Genomic DNA, 20,965 nt, shown 5'->3' on the forward strand with positions numbered 1-20,965 from the left:
TTTGTTAAGCACTTAACACATCTTCTCTCGTAAAGCTTGCACTCTTACTGAAAGATGAAAAAATAAATCATAGTGCAAAGAGAACTATAGCATTTAACAATGGTTAAGCATTTAACCATTTCTTTGTACTAGGATTATTTTTTATCTCTCAGTAAGACTGTTAGCTTTACGAGAGAAACATGTAAGTGCTTGGCAGGAGTGAATTATAAATCAGATACTGGCCGAATAAGTTAATTACGGGGTTTAAAGTAAATTATTTTGGGAAAAAAAAAAAACTATAAGAAGCAAAAAGTATTATTATGACTAATCAAAATTCTAGTCAAACTTTGCCTTTTGAAAAACTTAAGCAGTGGTACTTTCTGCCACTTCGCACTGAGTGAGTGGAATATATTCAGATGACAGAATGTAGGTGCAGCAGCTCTTGGCTGCCGGGCCCTAGGAAACAAGGAAGTAGGTATTCACTCTGGTGGCAGCACAGTGGGTAGCAAGTTGGGTACTCTGGCGAATCCTGCCCCACCCAGTACCAGCAGACCTGTCAGGCAGAAGTGGGGTCTAAAGTGGATGAGGACCTCTAATGCACATATGCCACTGGTAAGTTTTAAGTAAGGGATTAACTGAACATACAGATGGTTTTACATTATGCTGGTTTATTTGATTTCAAAATCAGTTATTTTCAATTTTTACTAAGAGCAAAGGGAATAGTAATAGGGTTTTATCACAAAGAAAGAAATTGAGAAAACCCTCAAGGCTAAGATTACAAAGCTTAATTACTGGAACAAGGGTTTCTCCACTTGTCCAGCTATTTAAGTGAACATTGTCCCACTGCCACGTATGACAAAGCACTGATCCAGAGCACTGCATCCCGAAATGGTTCCATCTTCCATGCCTGACGGTCATTTACTGCCTTAGTACTAACAGGGAATATAATGTGCTCATCTATCTTTCCACCTTTTCCATTTTTAGCTACTTCTTAAACTAAGAGATGTGGATTTGCAATTGATGGCTTTCACGTGATTTCAATAATTTACCTATGTGGGAATCTTTATAATATAGACCTTAGCCATCTACCCTAGGGGAAAAACCCTGCGAACAGTTAAAATGGGTGAGAATAAATAATGATTTTAGGTCAGGTGTACTGCAAATAGAGCATATTTTATTTTATTACTTAATTTAGGGGGCTGGTGAATTGGGGGAAATTAATGGGATTTTTTAACCTGGTGTTTATTTGAACTTATCATCAAAAATATCTGACAGCTTACTATGTGAATAACATGACTCCACAATCCTCAGTAACCAAATAAAGCCAAGGTGTAGTAATTTTAAAAACAAATGCACTTGAGGTGGTATAAAGGCAAGACAAACTGTCTGGAAACTCAAATGTGTGTATAATTCAGGAATAAATAAATAGGATTCTGGACCAAGTCTCAAAATAATATACCTCCAAAGAATAATTTTAAGTCAATTTTTGTTAAAAACTTAGATCCTCTGAGGTGCAAGAAATCTTAAATCTAGTTTGAACCCCAGAAGGCTCAGAAAAAGCATTTTACCTAATATCAGAAAGCACACTAGCAGACTGGAATGGCAAGCCAGGATTCGTAACTCCCAGGCCAGCGCTTCTCAACCTTCTCCCCATAAAAATGTCATGCTGCTTCTGAGTACTGCATTCTGTTCTGTCAAATACGAGGGTGGTACTTAATCTGCACTTTGAGCTAAAAGAGCCAATGGGAAGAACATATGAAAGTGGTTGTGAGAAGGTGAAAGGTGATTAGGTTCAAGTTTTGATTTAATAATAAGTGAAAAAAGGCTGTGTGTTCTTAGTAGAGCTTTAAAACGCTGTATGAAATTTAGTAGAAAATTAATAGGAGCACCCATATATAAATAAAAGGTGGCTTCTCCAAAGGACTATAGCTGAGATATACAATTTGGTAGCCACTAGCCACATGTGATTGTTAAGCAATTGATTGTTGCTAATCCAAATTGAGGTGTGCTGTAAGTGTAAAATGCATACTGGATTTTGAAGACTTAGAACAAAAAGAGAATGTAGCCCTGGCTGGTGTGGCTCAGTAGGTTGAGTGCTGGCCTGTGAGCCAAAAGGTCACTGGTTTAATTCCCAGTCAGGGCACATGCCTGGGTTGCAGACCAGGTCCCCAGCTGGTGGCATGCAAGGGGCAACCACATATTGTTTCTCTCCCTCTCTCCCCCCCTTAACCCTCTCTCAAAAATAAATACATAAAATCTTTAAAAAAAATGTAAAATATCTCATTAATAAATATTTATATTGATTTCATATTGAAATGACAATATTTTACAGATACTGGGTTAAATAAAATATATTGAAATTAATTTCACCTAATTCTTTTTCCTTTTTTGAAACATGACTATAGAACATTCAAAAATTACACATGTGACTTGCATTAAATTTTATTGGATAGTACTGATCTAGAAATAAGAAAAGGGATGAACAATAGCATGCAGTCTATGAGATTTGTATGGCTAGGCGTAAAAGTACAGGCACTATGTACCATGCGCCTGATGATATAAAGGTTAAGTAGGAGTTGAATTCGATACAATGTGAATTAAAAACTACAGAGTTTGGTGGGAAGGGAATGATGCACTGAGTAGTATTCAGATATAATAATTTTGGAGGGAGCATTTAAAACCTTGGACTGCCATTCCTTGCAGATTTTAGGAGTTAGTTTTGTTTCCTCTGGATACAACAGATGCATTTTAAATTCACCAATTGAAAACAAATGTCCAAATGAAGTTGAAATTAGCAATTTCATCACCAGGTCTTTCAATCAAATATAGTAAATTTGTTTCAACAAATTTTTAAAAAAATTATAGATTGCTGGAGTTTACAATTTGTTTTATATTTTTATAATATCTTTTGAAATGGTATTTGTCTACAAATTTACCAAAAAAATAAAATAAAAAATTATGCAGGCTCTTTTTAACCTCTATCACATATAATACTAACAATTACTTTAAAGCACTTAAAATTTTAGCACCTACTTGAGTGAAAAGGGCTTGAATGATCAGAATCAAATACGCTGCAAACATCTGTGGCACTAGAAGCACCAGAAGCAGGAGGAGGTGTTAATGGTGTTCTTGGAGAATTTGGTGCAGATGCGGTACTTTCTGTTTCACTTTCAGGGATCCTACTATAACTAATTTTCCTTGGCTCCTGCTGCAGAGGTGTGGGATGTCTCATGGTACCTGGTCTTGGGTTTGATGGACGAACACCCGGAGATTTTAGGGGATAGCTATATTTTTTTGGCTGTAAACATAAAAAAACAAACAAACAAAAAACCCATAATACTTATAATACCATAATAGAAAGGAAAGTTTTTCTATATATGTCTGGTTAAATTCAAATAATACCTAGGAAAACCATATACCACCAATAAAGAAGTTACACATTGATTCAAATTAAACTGCTTGAGCTAAAGCATTAAAATCTCATTTTTATAAAGTCTTGGCTATTTAAGTTATTAGAGAATGAATTTCTTTAAATGATTGAATCTTAATCCTATAGATACCAGAGTATTTGTTATTTTAATATTTTTGGATGGAAATCTTTCTAAGATATGTTGTATATTTCTCAGGCTTTTTAAACAGACTATGTTGAACTTATTTAACCTTCTTGGAAAAGCCAGGATCATTATTATGAACTGTGATTATCTCACTATGCTGTAATAGTAAAGACATCAGGATCACTTGATATTTACAAATGCTTTAAATTGCCTCAGTTTTCATCTGTGTACTTATTTTAGTTTTATGGAATTTTCTTACAGAGTGATCACTTCTCAGTGATATCAGTATGCCTTGTTGGAGCAGACTGTATAAATATTTCCAATTTGCTGTTTTTAATCCACCTTTAAAAAAACTATTTCAGGCCTTGAAAAATATTCTTGTGACATAACTACATAAGCTTTAATTCATAGACATTTTGAGATCCATCTTGGTTACTTAGACTCCATTTATATTTACTTCTTGATTCTTGACTTTCTTATGAATAGGAGAGATTATATGATTATATTCAGATCAGTGAGGTGATGATACTGTACATAAATTTGGTCAGGCACTGGCAAGTACTAAAAAAGCAATGGGAACTTTATAATCTGCGCCCCCCAAATTATCTTTAGTCAAATCTTGTAAGTCATTACTTTAATACTCATTTATTTGGAACCAAGTGGGATATTCCTGAGCATATTTATTAAGCACTTATTCATTACTTTGTCCATCACCTCTGTACTTCATCCTGAATGCCTTTATAGAAGACTAATCTGTATAACACATATGGCAGTGACAGCATCACCAGATATAGATGACAACTGAAAAAATATATAAATGTAAAAGTGGTAGAAACATATGAATGCTTACAAATCTTGGGAGAGGCTTAGGGTTTCGTGGTTCTATTTCTAGGGATTTGTTGAAAAGATAATCTGTAAATTCTTTTTCCATGCTATTTCCCATTGGATTCAAGTTTTCAAAGAACCTCTAAAATAAATGTAAAGAAACAATTGTTAATGTTAAATATTTGAAATTCATGAAAACAATTTAAGAAAACATTAACATAAGAAAATTTGAATTATTATTTTTTCTTTTTTCTCCTCTAAAATTAACCTGCCTTTCATCAGGCAGTTTATAAACTTAATCAGAAATATGTATCCTCAAATAATTCAACTTACTTTGATATCTGATTCTACTCGTAAACAATAAGGCTGATTTTGGTACTGCTGGATCTCTCCTGTTATTTCTGCTACCTTTCTCCTTTTGCTAAAGTTTATAAGCTCTTTTCCATGTCTTTTTAGGACCTCAGGGTTGCCTTCTTCTGTTTTCAAGATATTAGTTAGATAAATTCCTAAAAGATATAATGAAATTATTTCAAGGATAAAGAAGGAAAAAGGTAGTTTTTCTTTCTTAGTAATTGTAGTAATTTTACATTGTACCATCTTGACCATCATAACCAAAGAATCAAGGCACAGGTTTCCATTCCATGAAAAACAAGCTAAGTAAATATCAAGAGAAAGATTTTTGTAAGTATCAAATTCTTCTGCAACAAACTGAAGTTTTATAAATACGCAAGAAAAGGGAGACAAAATTTAACAAAGTTAATTAATACATTTTTCCAGAGGAATAACCAATTTTCCATACCTGCCAAACTACGTTATCTGACGTAAGTCACGGTTTTGTAAAAGAAACTTTAAGAATAACCTGTCACTAACAACACGTATTTTTGGTAAAGAGGGTAATGTTAAATTCAGAGGATATTATTTGCTGCTTAATCAGGCCTTGAGGCCCCACAAGTTTGTTAGGATTTGTAATTCAGATATAGTACTGTTTGGATAGGCTTACCCATGTTAATATGGAAGGATCCACAAGCCTGTCAAGTACAAGACTGCACATCATTTATGTATATTTTGGTCTTCAGTACTTCTAGAATTAGTGGCAACCTGATAATTGAGCTCCTGTTTCCTCATCACTGCAGGCTGTGCACTGGATGAGGAGAATGACCAAAATAATGGGCACTTCAGTTCTATACACGGCCCTTTAGTGCCAGGATCACTTTAGTTCCTTTCTGTTCTAGCACAAAGGGTTTGGAGCCAACTCTGCTGTTTTCTACTTGTGTGATCTTGTGCCAAGTTGTTTAATCCCTCTGTGCCTTGGTTTTTTCATTGATAAAATGAGGATAGCAGGGTTGTTGTGAGAAATAAATGAGTAAATTCATACATAGGCTTACAATAGGGCCAGACAAAAGTAAATGTTTAATTAGCTATGGTTATGATTTTTGATGCCTTTGTTGCTAATCTTGCCCTATTCTTTTCTGCTTCTGCCTTTTCCCCTAAAGTACTGTCTGTGGTGCTTTAGGGGAAAAAAGAGGGTGTGTGAATATCTGAATTCATTCACTCAGTACATGTGTACTGAGCCTCTGCTGTATGCCAAACACTGCATTAGGTAATGCAGATCCAAAGAAAAACAGGACACACAGTCCATGACCTCAGAGTTCAGACCTTTGAATGTGGGCTACTACAGTACAATCTGGTAAGTTCTATATCAGTACTAATGCATAAGATGCTATGATAGTACAAAAGAAGTGTGCCTAACTTAGCCTGTAGAAAAGTATCACAGATGTGATGATGCTTAAAATAAGTCTCAAAAAGTGGATAAAAATGTAATACGTAGATTAAGATGGAAGGGCATGCTAAGCAAAGCAGTAGTGTGCACAGAGGCACTGGTTTGTAATGAAGCTTGGAAGGCATACTCAGAGATAGCATGCTGTTTCACGTGGCTAGACCATAAGAGCCTGATATGTGGGAAGGAGGAGGAGTGGCAGGGTAAGAGGATAGACATAGTAAGGGAGTAGGAATTCTAATCCCTTCTCCATCACTTCAGGTTGTGCACTGGATGAGGAGGAGAACAAACAAAATAACAGGCACTTTAGTTCCAGTCATATATTAGCGATTCTAAATGCTTTTGTGGTATGGCATCATTTTCAATACTAAAATTTTTAGCCACATTCTTTAAAAGATTAAATGACTCAAAATCAATAGTGAACAAGTCAGCAATAACGAATATGATAGACATCAATGCCCGTTTGATTCTAAAAAGTATCCCGTTATTAAGTGTACTGGTTACTTAGTCATTTCTAAGCACTCAGGCCACTCTTGATTTTACATTCATGACAAATATCCCATGTGTCCTAGTAAGCACAGGCTCTTTCATTTTCCATATCTGCGAGTTATATTCTCCTCTATATTAAACTGCATGATCGACTTAGCACAATGCTCAGTCAGACAAATATGTCCATGATAGTACATATTTAATGGCAGACAAAATCAACTTTCCATATTGGTCACAAATTGATGGCCTAAATGTGAAGAATTTGTGGGTTGTAACACCTAGCCTGGGTCATGAAGAACTTTTTTTACAAGAGCTTAACTTTTATCTAATAGGTAATAAGGAAACTGTTAGCATCTTTGCATTCTAGAAGGATTACTTAGCTGTACTTTGAAGCCAGATGGGTTAGAAGGAGTTAAGCCTAAAAGCAGGAAGATCAGTTAGCAGAATAGAAGTAGTCCTGGGGAGAAAATGAGGGCTATATTAGGGTCTACAGGGATAGAATGGAGTGCATCAATATTTAAGAAGTAGATGCCACAAGAACTGATTAAATGGTTTGGGCAGAGGGTGGGGACAGTGGGAAGGAAGACTCAGCTTTGTGCTTGAGTGACAGAATGGGTGGTAGCATAATGACTTAACCCTGAGAACGTGGGGAAATACTTTATGAGATGCTGGAAGCATTAAAAGTATACTTGAATGAAGGTGCAAAAATGGTTACAAATAGCCTTTTGGCAGAGCTCAGGATGAAATTTAGGAATAATTTTATGACAAATTAATGGCTAGTCAAAGGAGAAGAAATGATCAAAGAGGTGGTATCTAAACTTTGTTGATTGTATGCTATATTTCAGTAAAATATTTAAGCATGAATCCTCTATATAATTAAAATTTATATAATACACTGTTAAAGCTTAATTTTTAAAATGGATCATTTTATATACCCTGTGGAGACAGTTGTTTTAGGGAAAGGAAATACAGAGAACCATCACATAGATAATGGAGAAGGCTGAGGTTTCACCTTTTTGCTCATGTCTTGCCCAATCCTTCAGGAAGAAGTGGCTGCTCAGAGTTCTAGGTCCCATAGCAGTTTGTTCACACTTTGATTCATACAGCTCTACAATACAGTGTTGTATGTACTACATGGTACTGCAATTAATTTTTCTGCTCTTTCGAGGGGGCTTATCGGGGGTAAGACTATGTTTTATTTGCCTCTCTGTTCTAATGCCTAGCCTGGGGCCTGGTACATCACATGGAAGCACCTAACAAATTGTTTCTGAGGATGCAAGAGCCATACAGTCAATTCTAAAATGGCAGGGAAGCAAGAGTGGAGATGAAACAAACTGACAAGAGACAGAAGGAGGACACACAATTAGAGCTGTGTAAAAGGAAAGAACAAAGTCAATGCTACCGGCTTGGATGTTTGTGCAGAGAGGTGAGACTTGGTTGAGGGAGGAATCGACAACCTTTTACCTTAGAATAAATGTTAATTTGCATATACATGTATCTATTCTACCTATGAGTAGAATATTTTAGTGTATGGAGAAAAATTGGGAAATAGACCATAGTCTGGCAGAGCCTTGGAGAAGAAATTGCCTGTATATGGTGCAGTGCCAGTAAGACTTGAATAAAAATTCTGGTAAGGTTAAGACCAAGTAAAAGTGTTAGATACTACCCCTGGCCCTCCTACATAGGGGAAAAAAACAGCATACAGAATTAAGGATAAGAATCTCAAAGGAGTATAGTCAAGGTGGAATTAAGCAGCAGCAATAACATATGGTCTGCCTATTGGGTCAGAACCATGACAGGCTGCCTGCCTAACTCCAGGGACCGAAAACCGTTAGCTTTGAAATAGCAAAAATCTTCCCAGAGCAGCAGAACTGAATAGGGATAGTTCAGATAAACTGCCTTGAAAGAGCAGAGGCTCAACAACCAGGAAGACAAGCAGAAATGAGTAGGAAGGTTGGCAGGTAGGCTGTCTGTACCTATCAAACTACCTACACATCTGTATTCACTTACTAAACTATACAGCTCACCTTAAAACTCAGTGAATCATACTCTAACTACAGGTCTGAAACATCCTTTGTTTACTTGACATTTATGAATAATAGTTATGTTAGTTCATCTGAGAGAGAATACTCTGCAGCGTTAAGTTTGTGTGAAGAAATGCCCACCAATCAGGGTAATGGGGTAGCAAGGGCCAAATCATTAGTCCAGTGAACAGGCCCTGAGATTTCTCTTCACCTCTGTGTGCCAGAGGCTATAGAATATCATGGGTAGTAGCATGACTGACTATAAGCCCAGTAAGTGCTATGTATTTTTCACTTTTTCTAAGCACCTGATATACTTCTTGACATCAAGATATATTTGTCGACAGGTAATCAAGAAATATTTGTCAACAGATTGAATGAAATGAACCTACCGAGGTCCTTCCCAGGCTCCCTTGTATGAATTGGCGCTACAGCCACCACACATGAAAGTACATGCATAGACTTTAATGTTTTACCAGAAAAAGAAAATAAATGAACTCAATAGTCTTATCAATAATTTAGAGAGAGAAAGTCCTCAGGAAAACAGAAAAATGATAAAAAAAAATACATGACATGAAAGACATAAAATCAGAGAGAATAATTATATTTAAGATTTTATCTTTTTGAAGGAATAAAGCAAATGAAAGTAGAACAAGTACAAAAATAAACAACAAAGATAGATTGCAAATAGGAATAATTTACAAAATAAAATTTTTGTAGATATAACCGAATGCTAGTATTTTTTAAAAATAATGAAATGAAGCACTTGTGTAGCAGATAACTGAAATTTAAAAAATTAAGGGAGAAATGAAAATGTTATTAAAGAATTATATCCTACAAAAGACTATAGGTTCAGATGGTTTTTGTTAGAATATTTCAAAATTTAAAGGCTAGATCATTTCATGATATTCCAGAATAGAATAAATAAGATGAAAAGCTGCTTAACTAATGTTCCAAAGTAAATACAACCATAATAACAAATGTAAATATAGTACAAAAAGAAAAACCACAGACCAACCTTATTAGATGGATGCGAAAATCCTAAATAAAACAATAATAAATATAATTCATTTTTATATTTAAAAATATTACTCCATCATGAACAAATGAGTTAATATTAGTAAGTAGGAAGGTTCACTGTCAGCAAATCTATAATTTAATCTGCTAAGCAAGACAAATAATTTTTCTCATGAAGATGCAAAACTATTTACAAAAGTAAATATATACTGCCAACAAAAACAAAGGAGATAATTGTGAAAAGTAAGTTTCTTAACATAATAAAAAGCATCTAATCAAGAAAATAGCAAAATCATACCTAGTTCTGCTGAAACTGAGATTAAAACAAAGCTGCTTATTTTTATCATTACTGTTAAACCTTTGTTTGGAATTTATGACCAATGCCAGAAGGCATAGCACAGAAATAAAATCAAAGGAAGAGACACTATCATTATTGGTAGACATGACTAAATACTTAGAAAATCCAAGGAAATTTAAAAGACTTGGAATTAAGGGTAATAGACTATTAAAAAAAAATACCATTCACAACCAAAAACATCTAGGAAAAAGCTAGGTACCATAAATTTTCTTTCCAAATTAATTGATAGATTGTTTCAGCTGTATTATGGGAAACTAACCCCTTGCTCCATTATAAACTTTAATTGGAAAAATAAAGAGACAAAATTGGCAAAGAAAATACTGAAGAAACATTGAAAAACCAACGTCATCATATTTGAAAGCACTATAAAGCAGAGGGTCTTAGCCTTGGCACAAAAGGCCAGTTAGACTGGGTAATTTTTTGTTGTGGGGGGGCTGTCCTGTACATTGTAGGATGTTAGCAACATTTCTGTCCTCTGCCAAGTAGATGCCTCTAGTACCTTCCAATTAGAACAATAAAAAAATATCTCCAGACTGTGTTAAATGTTCTCTGGTATGCAAAAATCGCCCCAAGTTGAGAATCGCTGATTATAAAGTGACAATCATTAAAACTGGGGCACTAGTATAAGAACTTGATGGGAAACTATTTATTAAAAGGAGTTACTTTACTCAATACACTTGAGTCAATAAAAAAACAATTTGTTGGAGAAATAAATTTGAATATTTCATATGATATCTAAAATATTTCAACTTGATTAAAGAGTTAAATATAATTAAAAAATCAGCTCATAAAGCTAAAAGGAAATATCCCTGAATATTAAATCACTAGACTGGAAGAATTTTCTAAGGTTAGAACCAATAGCAATTATAGTGGGAAAAATGGACGTTACAGAATTTAAAAATACTGTATGTTAAGGAATAAAAACTAAAGGGAATAATGGTAAATATCTAGCTTAAAAAATATTCTCAAATACAGATAAAACATATAACTATAAAGATATCCATTATAAGGTTATTTAGGAAACCCCAAGACCTGCAAACAATGTATGTGTTCAATCATGGGGTAATAATAGTTAAAGAAACTACCTACCAACTTTATGGAATATCAGGCAGCCATTACAAATGATAATTATGCAGACTAATAAAACACAACAATATATTTAGAATATGGTGAGTGAAAAAAGTAAACAATAGTATGTACATGTCATATAATTACAACTATATACAATGTGCATAGAAAAAGATTAGAAGTAAATACAAAAGGAGGTAGTTATAAAGCCTGAAAAAAAAGTGGGAAAATATATGTTGATTGAAAAAAGGATATAACAATATCATGTGCAGTATAACTTAAAGCTATATAAAAATATATAGATACAGATAAGGAAATGGCTAGGAGAAAATATACCACATGCTAAAAAGACTAAACACCTGACATATAATAGAGATCATAATTTTTGTTAAGTATTCAGAGGAAGAATCATCAGAGTACATATACAGGCAGAGAAAAGAAAGCAGTGTGAAAGAGATAGCTTTATATCAAATGGCTGCCCAAGATGGAAATAAAAAGTAGAATATATATGTTAGGTCTGATCTTAAAAAATCCTAAATGAGAAAAATTCTAAGGGGATTCAGGTGCTAAATATGTGTCAAATAAGTATTTTCTGCTAGTATATTTCACATGTATAAACTCAATTATTTAATGAAATAAGAGTCTTGTTCTACCCAGAAAAAAAACAATAAAAATTCAACAGGAAATGCTCACCAAAGAAAGGCACACATGGTGGATTAATAGACCTGAGTTTTGCCAAATATTTCTTATAGTGATCTTCACTTAATTCATGAGCTTCTTCTAAAATTTTCTTTTGGCGACTTGGTATTTGCTACAATTAAAAAAAATATTTAGGAGTTTAAGTTTATAAAAGGAATCAAAAGTTTTCCCCCAAAATTCCAGGCCAAGAGTAAAGCCCAAACACAACTGTATCAGTTTAATTCTAAGAATAATAATACTTGCTCAAAGAGACTATCTTCATGGGTCCTAGTATAAACCTAAAGGGGTGTGTGTGCGTGCATGCGTGCATGTGTGTGAAATCTAGCTCCTCTTGCCATTCCCCACATAATTGTGTGAGTATAACTGTACATTACAAATTAAGTGCTGAAAGCATTTTCTTCTTCTAACTGTGAATGCATTTTAAGGAAAATGCCTTATTTAAAAAGAGCAACCAATTCAATTTGAAATTTAGATGATACCATCTTTTAAACTATTGGGTTGGCCAAAAGTTTTTTTTTTTTTTCCACAAGATGGCTCTAGTAATGCTTAGTTATCTTTTAACATAATTTGAAACAATTTTGTTAGATTGTATTATGCCAGCTGTCATATCAGCTGCATTAAAAAAAAAAAAGACTTACCAAAATTGGTGAATTTTTGTGTAGCCATTTTAATTCGGAAGATGGAAGAAAATAAGCAACACTTTCAGTATATTATGCTTTATTATTTCAAGAAAGGTAAAAACACAACTGAAATGGAATAAAAAGATTTGTGAAGTGCATGGAGAGGTGCTGTGACTAACTGAATGTGTCAAAAGTGGTTTGCAAAGTTTCATGCTGGAGATTTCTCACTACTGGTCAGGTAGACCACTTGAAGTCGATAGCAATCAAATCAGGACATTAATTAAGAAAAATCAATGTTATACCATGCAGGAGATAGCCGACATACTCAAATATCCAAATCAATAAGGTTATTGGTGAAAATGAAAAATGTGTCTTTTATTTTATGGAAAAAACTAAATGGACTTTTTGGCCAACCCGATATTACTGATAGATAAGGCACTTAAAAATTAAAGATCATATTTGTTAAAATCCTGATTCTTAGAACAGGATTTTTTAAGTTCTTTTAAAAAAGCAAACTATACAAACCTACCTCAAATGTGTGGTCTAGCCTGTAAACAGGTGATGAGTTCATAGCACTGACAACTTCAAGGACACCATTGAAGTTGTTCAGCTCTTGAAAGACTTGCAGAATCTCAATTATTCGGCTCACCACAGCTACTCTTTCTTCTAAGTTTTCAGTTTCTACAATACATCTGGGATTCAAAGACAAAAATGAATTGAAAAATTCAGAGTTTTCTTAACAAAGATATGAGTTAAAGAATTTAGTAAATAAAATAATGTAGAGTGTGGAGAGGCTATACATGTGACTGTAGAGATTCTATAATCAGAATGACAGGTACACAGGAGGAGGCTGGAAGATCAGCTGGTGCCTTGATAGTCAGGCATGCTGCTCTTCACTGTCCTCCAGACTGAACCCATCAACCAGCCAATCATATTCCTACTATATTTGGTGCATCCTCTTCAGCATTAGAATTAACTGATGGTCTAACATCTTACTGAATGTATGCTGTTTTGGAAGATGTGGGGTTGTCCTAGGGGAATTTATTCTAGAATCCAAGAATTCTGTGCTTCCTATTCTTCATCTAATTGCAAGATTTTAGTGATTAATCCTTAATTTCTTTATTTGAAATATAGAAATAATTAGCTACATTTCTAGGAACAGTTTTTAAATAGTAAGAATTTTAAGGTAAAAATGTCAATGAAAGTATTTTACCACAATTAAGAGTAAAAATTTTTGTATATTTTTATTTTTTATTATATTTTATTGCTTATGCTATTACAGTTGTCCCAATTTTCCCCAAGAATAAATATTTTTAATTACTTAGAAAAAGTCAATGAAAATAAAAGCACCTAAATATCAATAATCCTTGGAAAGTATACATGTATATATCCTGGTAACTCTAAAAGGAAGCATATTATGCTCAAAAAAAGAAAATTCCTCAGTGAACATTTACTCTCCACTTCTAATATTTGAGAGAATTTATTTACTAATCAATTATCAGTAAAGAAAGACATATTAAACTTGGTTTTCAATAATTAATATTAAACACCTTATAATCCAAGAAAAAAATATAGAAAACAAATGAAAAAAAAATAAATATAAATCAGCATTAAACATTTTTTAAGATGTAAATTTGCAGCCCCTAGTGGCTGGCTCAGTCAGTTGGAGCATTCTCCTGTACACCGATCCTGGGTTGGGGCGCCTACGGGAGGCAACTGAGCATGTTTCTCTCTTACATCAACGTTTCTTTTCTCTCTCTCTCTCTCTCTCTCTCTCTCTCAAATCAATTTTAAAAACCTCAAAAAAATGTAAAGTTGCAGATTACATTATTCTCTAATGAGGCTGGTCTGACATAAGGGAAAAAAATTGCAAAACTATCAAAATTAACTTGCCTTAAATCTAATTACACATAACATGTTTATGTGTTTAAAGCATTAGCTAGATCTCTACAAATACATCATATTCTGTATAGCTAGTTAGTTGGGCATTTAAAAAGGCGTAATTAAGTATAATGTGTTTACATCTTTATATAAGTATTTCAGTTGATATTAACTAGGTATACAAACTGAGATCACCTGTAGAGCTTTTGTAAAAACCAGGTAACTCTAGAGTAACTTGTCCATAGCTGACTCCCATAATGGCTAAGAACCACTGTGGCAAATGAACAATAACCTTGCACATTGAAAAGGCAGATATTGGAACCCTTGTACACTGTTAATGGTGGGAATGAAAATGGTGTAGCTGCTAGGGAAAACTGTGGAGGTTCCCCAAAACATTAAAAATAGAAGTACCATATGATTCAGCATCTCACTTCTGGGAATTTATCCAGAAGTATTGAAATTGGGGCTTCAAAGATTTATTAGCACTCCTATTGCAATGCTATTCACAATAGCTAAGACGTGCAAACAACCTAACCATCCATCTGTGGATGAATGGATAAAGAAAATGTGGTGTACACATGCAGCAAAATACGATTCAGTAGGGAATCCTGCAGCATGCAACAACATGAATGAACATTGAGGACATTATGCTTAGTGAAATAAGCCAGTCACAGGAGGACAAACACTGCATGTTTTATCTAAAATAGTCAAACTCATAGAAGCAAAGAACAGAATGGTGGTGGCCTGGGACTATGGGGAGTGGAAAATGAGGCATTGCTAATCAACGTGTATAAGATTTCAGTTCTGCAAGATGAATAAACTGTAGATATCCACTGTACAACATTATGCCTACAAATAACAATGCTGTGATGTACACTGAAATAATCTGTTGATAAGGTAAATCTCATGTTAAGTATTCTTAACACAATTTTTAAAAGAAGGAAAAAGCAGGAAATGGCCTTCTTTTCAGTAATCTATTAAAAAAATAGGACAGAAATGAAATGGTCTCCATGTTCGATCAGTTATATTACCTCTTTACATATGTAAGTTTTAATTATTATAAAGGAAATAATACTGAAGTGTATTTAACTTAATGAAGAAATCAGGAAGCAACATGTGGAAGGAAAATTCTAAAGTTTTACTTTTTTAGAGGTTGAGGAGTAATAAAATAAATAGAAGGAAGTCCTGACTTTCAGATTACTTGGATGCTTATTTTTCTTTAGGAATCTCTTTCAGGTTTTTATTCACATTCTAGCTCAGGTTCCAGTCACTAGTCTTTTGTTCTCATGGTTCCAATGTGAGCTGCAGAAACCTTATATCACCCTTATAAAATATTAATCAAATAATCACATTGTTTTTGCTCAGAAAAATCATGGCCAATGCATAAAACTCCAGTCTCTGGCCCCAACTATAAAATTGCATTGAGATTCTGGATATCTGACATGATAGGGTAAGGAGCTCTGCTTGCTTACTCCTCAGTGAAACTGGTGAAGTGTATTTATAGATATATATACATATTCACATACATATACATACTTACACAGAAATATTTAAACTCTCTGGAAATGGCCCTAAAGCAAATAGCAAGTGAAGAAACATCTATTCAGGAAAATCGACAAAAATTCAGTAAGAGAGATAGAGGCAAGAGTTTGCAGTATTTGAACCAAGATTGCTCTCTCCCTTCTTCCTGCCAGAGAACCTCTTGGGGGCAGGGGGCTGAGGGGTCTACTGCAGGTTGCTGCAGCCAAGAACTCAGGACTCTGTCCACCCAGCTCCTAGCTAGAGGGCTTTCTTTCCAGGAGGAGCAGGACTTCAGCATTTCTCATTCATCCTGCCCCACACTGTTGGTTGCTTAGGCCACGTTCCAGGTGAGGGCAGTTGAGAGGTTGGGTACTACTCCTTCCTCCTGAAATAGAGGCTCTACCTTGAATGTGGCACCCTGAAACTCCTGGGAAGATAGCCATTTCCTGGTTCCTGAGGTAGTGGTTCTGTGTCAAGAGAAGCAAGCCAAGAGGACCTCAGGCTACATTGTGTGTGCTTGCACCACCACCAAGCACTCAGCTCCTGAAGCAAGAATGTTACTCCAAGAGAAACTTGACATGGTCCCCAGCTTCAGAGTGTAGGTTCAAACTGATCACTTCTAGCTCTTGTCATTTACAGCAAAATGTGAAGAAGTTTAAATCTAAGGGTGCTCTCAAGAACAGTGAGGGTTGTGGTGAAGAGTAATTGAGAGATTTGTGGATTTAATGAAGATACAGACTAGATTTTTGGCTGACTAATTCACAGTAGAGAACTAGGGAATAAGGTAGCTGGGAGGTGCCCTCCTGGGGTCAGAACAAGTATCAAAATAGAGACCTCAGAAACCACTCCTTCAAAGGAGTCACAATATGATTGGATTAGTTTGCATAGCAATGTATGCCACCAGGGAATTTCTGTAAACAGTAGAGCAATCACCTGGCAATTAGTGGAGTTTAACAGCTGAGTGTGGTCAAGGAGGGAGTGAAAGAAAGCTCTACCTACAACACTGCCTTCTTAGGCTGACAGTGGGTTTACCCTAATCTGTACCTCCCAGAAGAGGAACATCTCAGTTTACCATCTCAGTGTGTGTTGGGGGGTAAGTGGGGGGAATAGCCTTCATTAAAATAATCCACTAGTCACTAAACAAATAAGCAAGCAATAACAAGCCCTGGGGATAGGAGGGGCAGTACTCAAAAGTTGCTACAATATATTATCTGAAATGTTAAGTTTCCAACAAAAAATTGTAAGGCATGCAAAGAAACAGGAAAGCATAACACTTTCACTGGGGGGAAAAAAAAGCAGGGAACAGTAACTGTGAGAGAGACCAGATGTCCCATTTAACAGAAAAAGATTTCAAAGTAGCCATTATGAACATGTTCATAGAACTCAAGGTAAACATGATTTAAAAAGTAAAGAATGGTATGATGACAGTGTGCATCAAATAGAGGGTATCACAAGAGACACATAATTATAAAAGGGACCAAATGATAATTCTGGAATTGAAAAGTACAACAATTAAAATAAACAATGTACCAGAGGGGCTCAATAGTATATTTGAATTTGCAGAAGAAATAATTAGTTAACTTGAAGACAGAGCTATTGTTCAGAAGTGAAGGCAAAATAAAGACTTTCCCAGACAGACAAAAAGGGAGAGAATTTGTTGCTAGCAGACCCACTGTACAGAAGTTCTTCAGGCTGAATACAAGTGACCCCAGATGGTAATATGAACCCACACAAAGAAAGAGCACCAGTAAAGGTAATTATGTGGCTATAAAAGATATTAAAATGCATATTTTTTTCTGAATTGCTTCTTTTAAGTGATTTAAAAAGCTGCTGTAAAAAATAAGATTTACGTAATGTATTGTTGAGCCTAAAACAAATAGAAATGTGATTATGTGTAATATATGGACAAGAACTTCACAAAGGAGCTGGGTGAGAGTAAAGCTGTAACAGGCTAAGAAATGATGGCAAATGGTAAAGCAATAATTATAATGCATTGTTAGATTTGCATCATTATTTATATGTAATGTGTATTACAATAATACCACAAAAAAGAGGGAAAGGAAATAGAGCTACATAGGAGTAACATTTCTATGTATCATGGAAATTAAGCTAATATAAATATGAAGCTGATTCTGATAAGATGTATATGGTAAACTTTAAAGCAATCACTACAAAACCCTAAAAATATAATGAAAAAAATTAATGAAATTAAAATGCTACATTAGGAAATTATTCGCTTAGTGAAAAAAGAAAGGAGAAAGAAGAACAAAACATGAGACATATAGAAACAGAATTGCAATGAAATTTATAACATATCTGACTGTTATGAAATGTAAGAATGCCAGTAATACTTACTTTTCAAACCACAGAGTGAGATTAGTGGTGTGCCGGATCATTTTCAGAAGATTAGGAGAATTAATTTCTTTGTCTTCTTTTGTCCACACACTTCCAACTAATTCTGATGGCTGTACAGCTCTAAAATCATCAAGACATAATTCTACATGATACTTTCCCTCTAGTATACTGTTTTATTAAGTAAATGAGATAAGTAAAATGAAACTCTCATATAAACTTGTCCCTTACACTAACAGCAAGATTTATGACAAGGTATAACAAAAATTATACATATGCATCTTTTTCTATATATTAAAAATATTTTATGCATGTACCTGTGTACTTTTATTATTGCTTTACAGTAGCATTTCATTTGGGCAAGGTTGGGATTTCTTCATAATATCTTTTCCAGCACTTACAAATATTATTTAACATATTAGGGTGACAAAGTAGTTTGGGCTAGTTCTCTTAAATAATGATGTATCTGTCATAATAATCAGCTCAGTGAGGTTATAGTAATCACTGCAATTCATAACTTTTTTTTTCTCTCAAGGAAGAGGGGAAACCCAACCACAAAATGGCCCTGGGAAATAAGTAAAATAGATTCTAACACTAATTTTTGAGAATAGTGATGATCTTTGATGGGAGGAGATCTATAAATTTAATTCCTTTTTTCACTTAGTTGTTAAAAAGTTTTAATTTCTAAATAGTCCCTGATTAAAACTAGAAACATACATTCTTTGAGATAGTAGTTATTAATATGTGGAAAAACTAAAAGGGCTGTAACTGGCCATGACTTATATTCATAACTGCAATAGCAGGAGATAACTTATTGAGCTCTTACTTTGTGCTAAGCACTGTACTATTGACTATTTTAAACCTCACAACAATCCCAGGAGTAAGTAATATCATTAGCTCCATTTTACTCTTGAGGAAACCAATAAGCAGAGGCAGAAAGTTACAAAAGAAGCTTAAAGTTCCTCTGGAATACCACGCCAGCAAATGGTAAAGCCAGGATTTGAACTTAGCTTTACCAACGAGGGGTGACTGCAGACAGAGAAGCTTTAAATCCAGACAAAGCAAGGGGGATCAGAGTGAAAGAGGAGCCTTCTGTACACCAGACACTTCACATCCTATCTCATTTATGTCTTATAGCAATCTTATAAGGCAGAAACCAGTATTTCATTAAAAAAATTAACTCCTTTAAAGTGGTTTTTCAGCTTGAATGTCAAATTACATACCGATATAGATCTGATTCAAGTAAAGTGAGTTGCCGAGCAATTTCTATTGGGTGTAAGGTGAGCAGGTCAAAAGTCTCTATGTGCCCAGGTCTGCTTATATGCCACTCAACTGTGGGAGGTGAACTCTGAAATGTAATATTATGACCGGGTCCACTGTCTCTTGCCAATTTTTTCCTTTGGATTATTTTAGTGATGGACTCAACCCATTTTCTCATTGCTTTACCTGAAATACATTTTAAATAACATTCGAATAATTTTTACTCAATATCTTATTTTTTAAAATAGTATAAAATCATACAAGTGATATCTGAATATATCTTTATTATAAAAAGTTCAAATGATCTAAATTTTAAAAATTAAAGTTCCCTTTTACTATTTCCCTGCTCCCTATTCCAATCTCATTCTTCTTCACATGGGTAACCACTATTAATAATTTGGTTTACATTCTTCCATATCCTTTTAAAATAAAATTAGAAAGTAATTTATTTGTAGAAATTTTTTACCTGTATTCTGAACTTCAGTTCAAAATATTTTATAATCTTCTAAAAAATTATATCTTACACAAATGAAATTTACAAGAATAGACTATACACATCCACTGTTAATCTAATGAGCATTGCATTTTATAAACCAAACAGTGCCAGAGGATCGAGTCCTTCATTTTAGTATGAGTTTTTGATGAAGCTTTGTTTTGTACTCTGCATGAAAGTATGGGTATCGAACACTTTATTTTTTGATTCTCATTTAGCATGTATGATGGAAATGTAAATAAGTTTATCTAAGACATACTTATACCTATACCATCACAGAATCTTTAAAACTAGAAGAACTTTAGAGATCATTAAACCTAGGTCCATGTTACTAATGAAGAAACTGAAGTGTCAAGAATCAAAATAATTTTGCCCAGAGTCATGAATCTGATGATCGGCAGTGTCAGGAATAAAACTTGTTTCAGACTCTCTTTTCACTGCTCTACGGCCTCTCTGATGTATGCGTTATTCCCCTAACTGTGGCTCAGTAACTCCATCAGCGGTGTTATAATGGCACAACAAGTCCTAATTGTCCTTGGTACATGCACTGTCAGATAAGTGTAAAGACAGCAAAATTGAGCCTTTTTCTATCCAATTCCAAAATAAACAGCAAATCAATTTACTAAATGAAAATACATTGGTTCAATAGGGTGATTACGGAGCAATTTGTAGATCAAAAATGTTTAATGAAAAATTAAAAAAATTTCCAATTGTTATGCTGGTACTACTATATACATCTCTTAGCAACAATGAGCAGTAAGGACAGCAATCCATAGTCACCACATAGGTACTTTTATTACACATAAAACTAGGCACTTAAAAAAAACCATACCTCTTACTGTTCCAATGAATTCCTCCATTCGCCGCAAAAGATCTGCATCTCTTTCAAAGTCATAGAAGTGGTGCTCTACCCAGTGCCGACAGACATTTAATACTCTATAGCATTAACACAGAAGAATAACTGAATTACATGGGAGTTCGAACATAAATGCTTATCACAATGAATGCTATAAATGGAAACAGAGTGTAACTGTCACCAAATTAAATAATC

General features: G+C 34.3%; 1 protein-coding gene across 3 annotated transcripts in view; it reads right to left on the minus strand.

The window, feature by feature from the left end:
- The window catches only part of SOS1 (SOS Ras/Rac guanine nucleotide exchange factor 1), a 103,946-nt gene that overhangs the window by 6,666 nt on the left and 76,315 nt on the right, over positions 1-20,965 (minus strand). For all 3 annotated transcript variants that reach the window (XM_090281184.1, XM_090281183.1, XM_090281182.1), the window contains exons 13-20: positions 20,747-20,850; positions 19,385-19,607; positions 18,165-18,284; positions 12,937-13,099; positions 11,782-11,899; positions 4,692-4,864; positions 4,384-4,500; positions 3,013-3,277 (exon numbers count right to left, since the gene is read on the minus strand). In XM_090281184.1, coding sequence (XP_090137310.1) covers positions 3,013-3,277; positions 4,384-4,500; positions 4,692-4,864; positions 11,782-11,899; positions 12,937-13,099; positions 18,165-18,284; positions 19,385-19,607; positions 20,747-20,850 — 1,283 coding nt within the window. The remainder of the gene's footprint in view (positions 1-3,012; positions 3,278-4,383; positions 4,501-4,691; positions 4,865-11,781; positions 11,900-12,936; positions 13,100-18,164; positions 18,285-19,384; positions 19,608-20,746; positions 20,851-20,965) is intronic.

Source organism: Furipterus horrens, unplaced genomic scaffold (assembly GCF_987537825.1).
Source record: "Furipterus horrens unplaced genomic scaffold, mFurHor1.1.pri manual_scaffold_6, whole genome shotgun sequence".
Taxonomy (NCBI): domain Eukaryota; kingdom Metazoa; phylum Chordata; class Mammalia; order Chiroptera; family Furipteridae; genus Furipterus; species Furipterus horrens.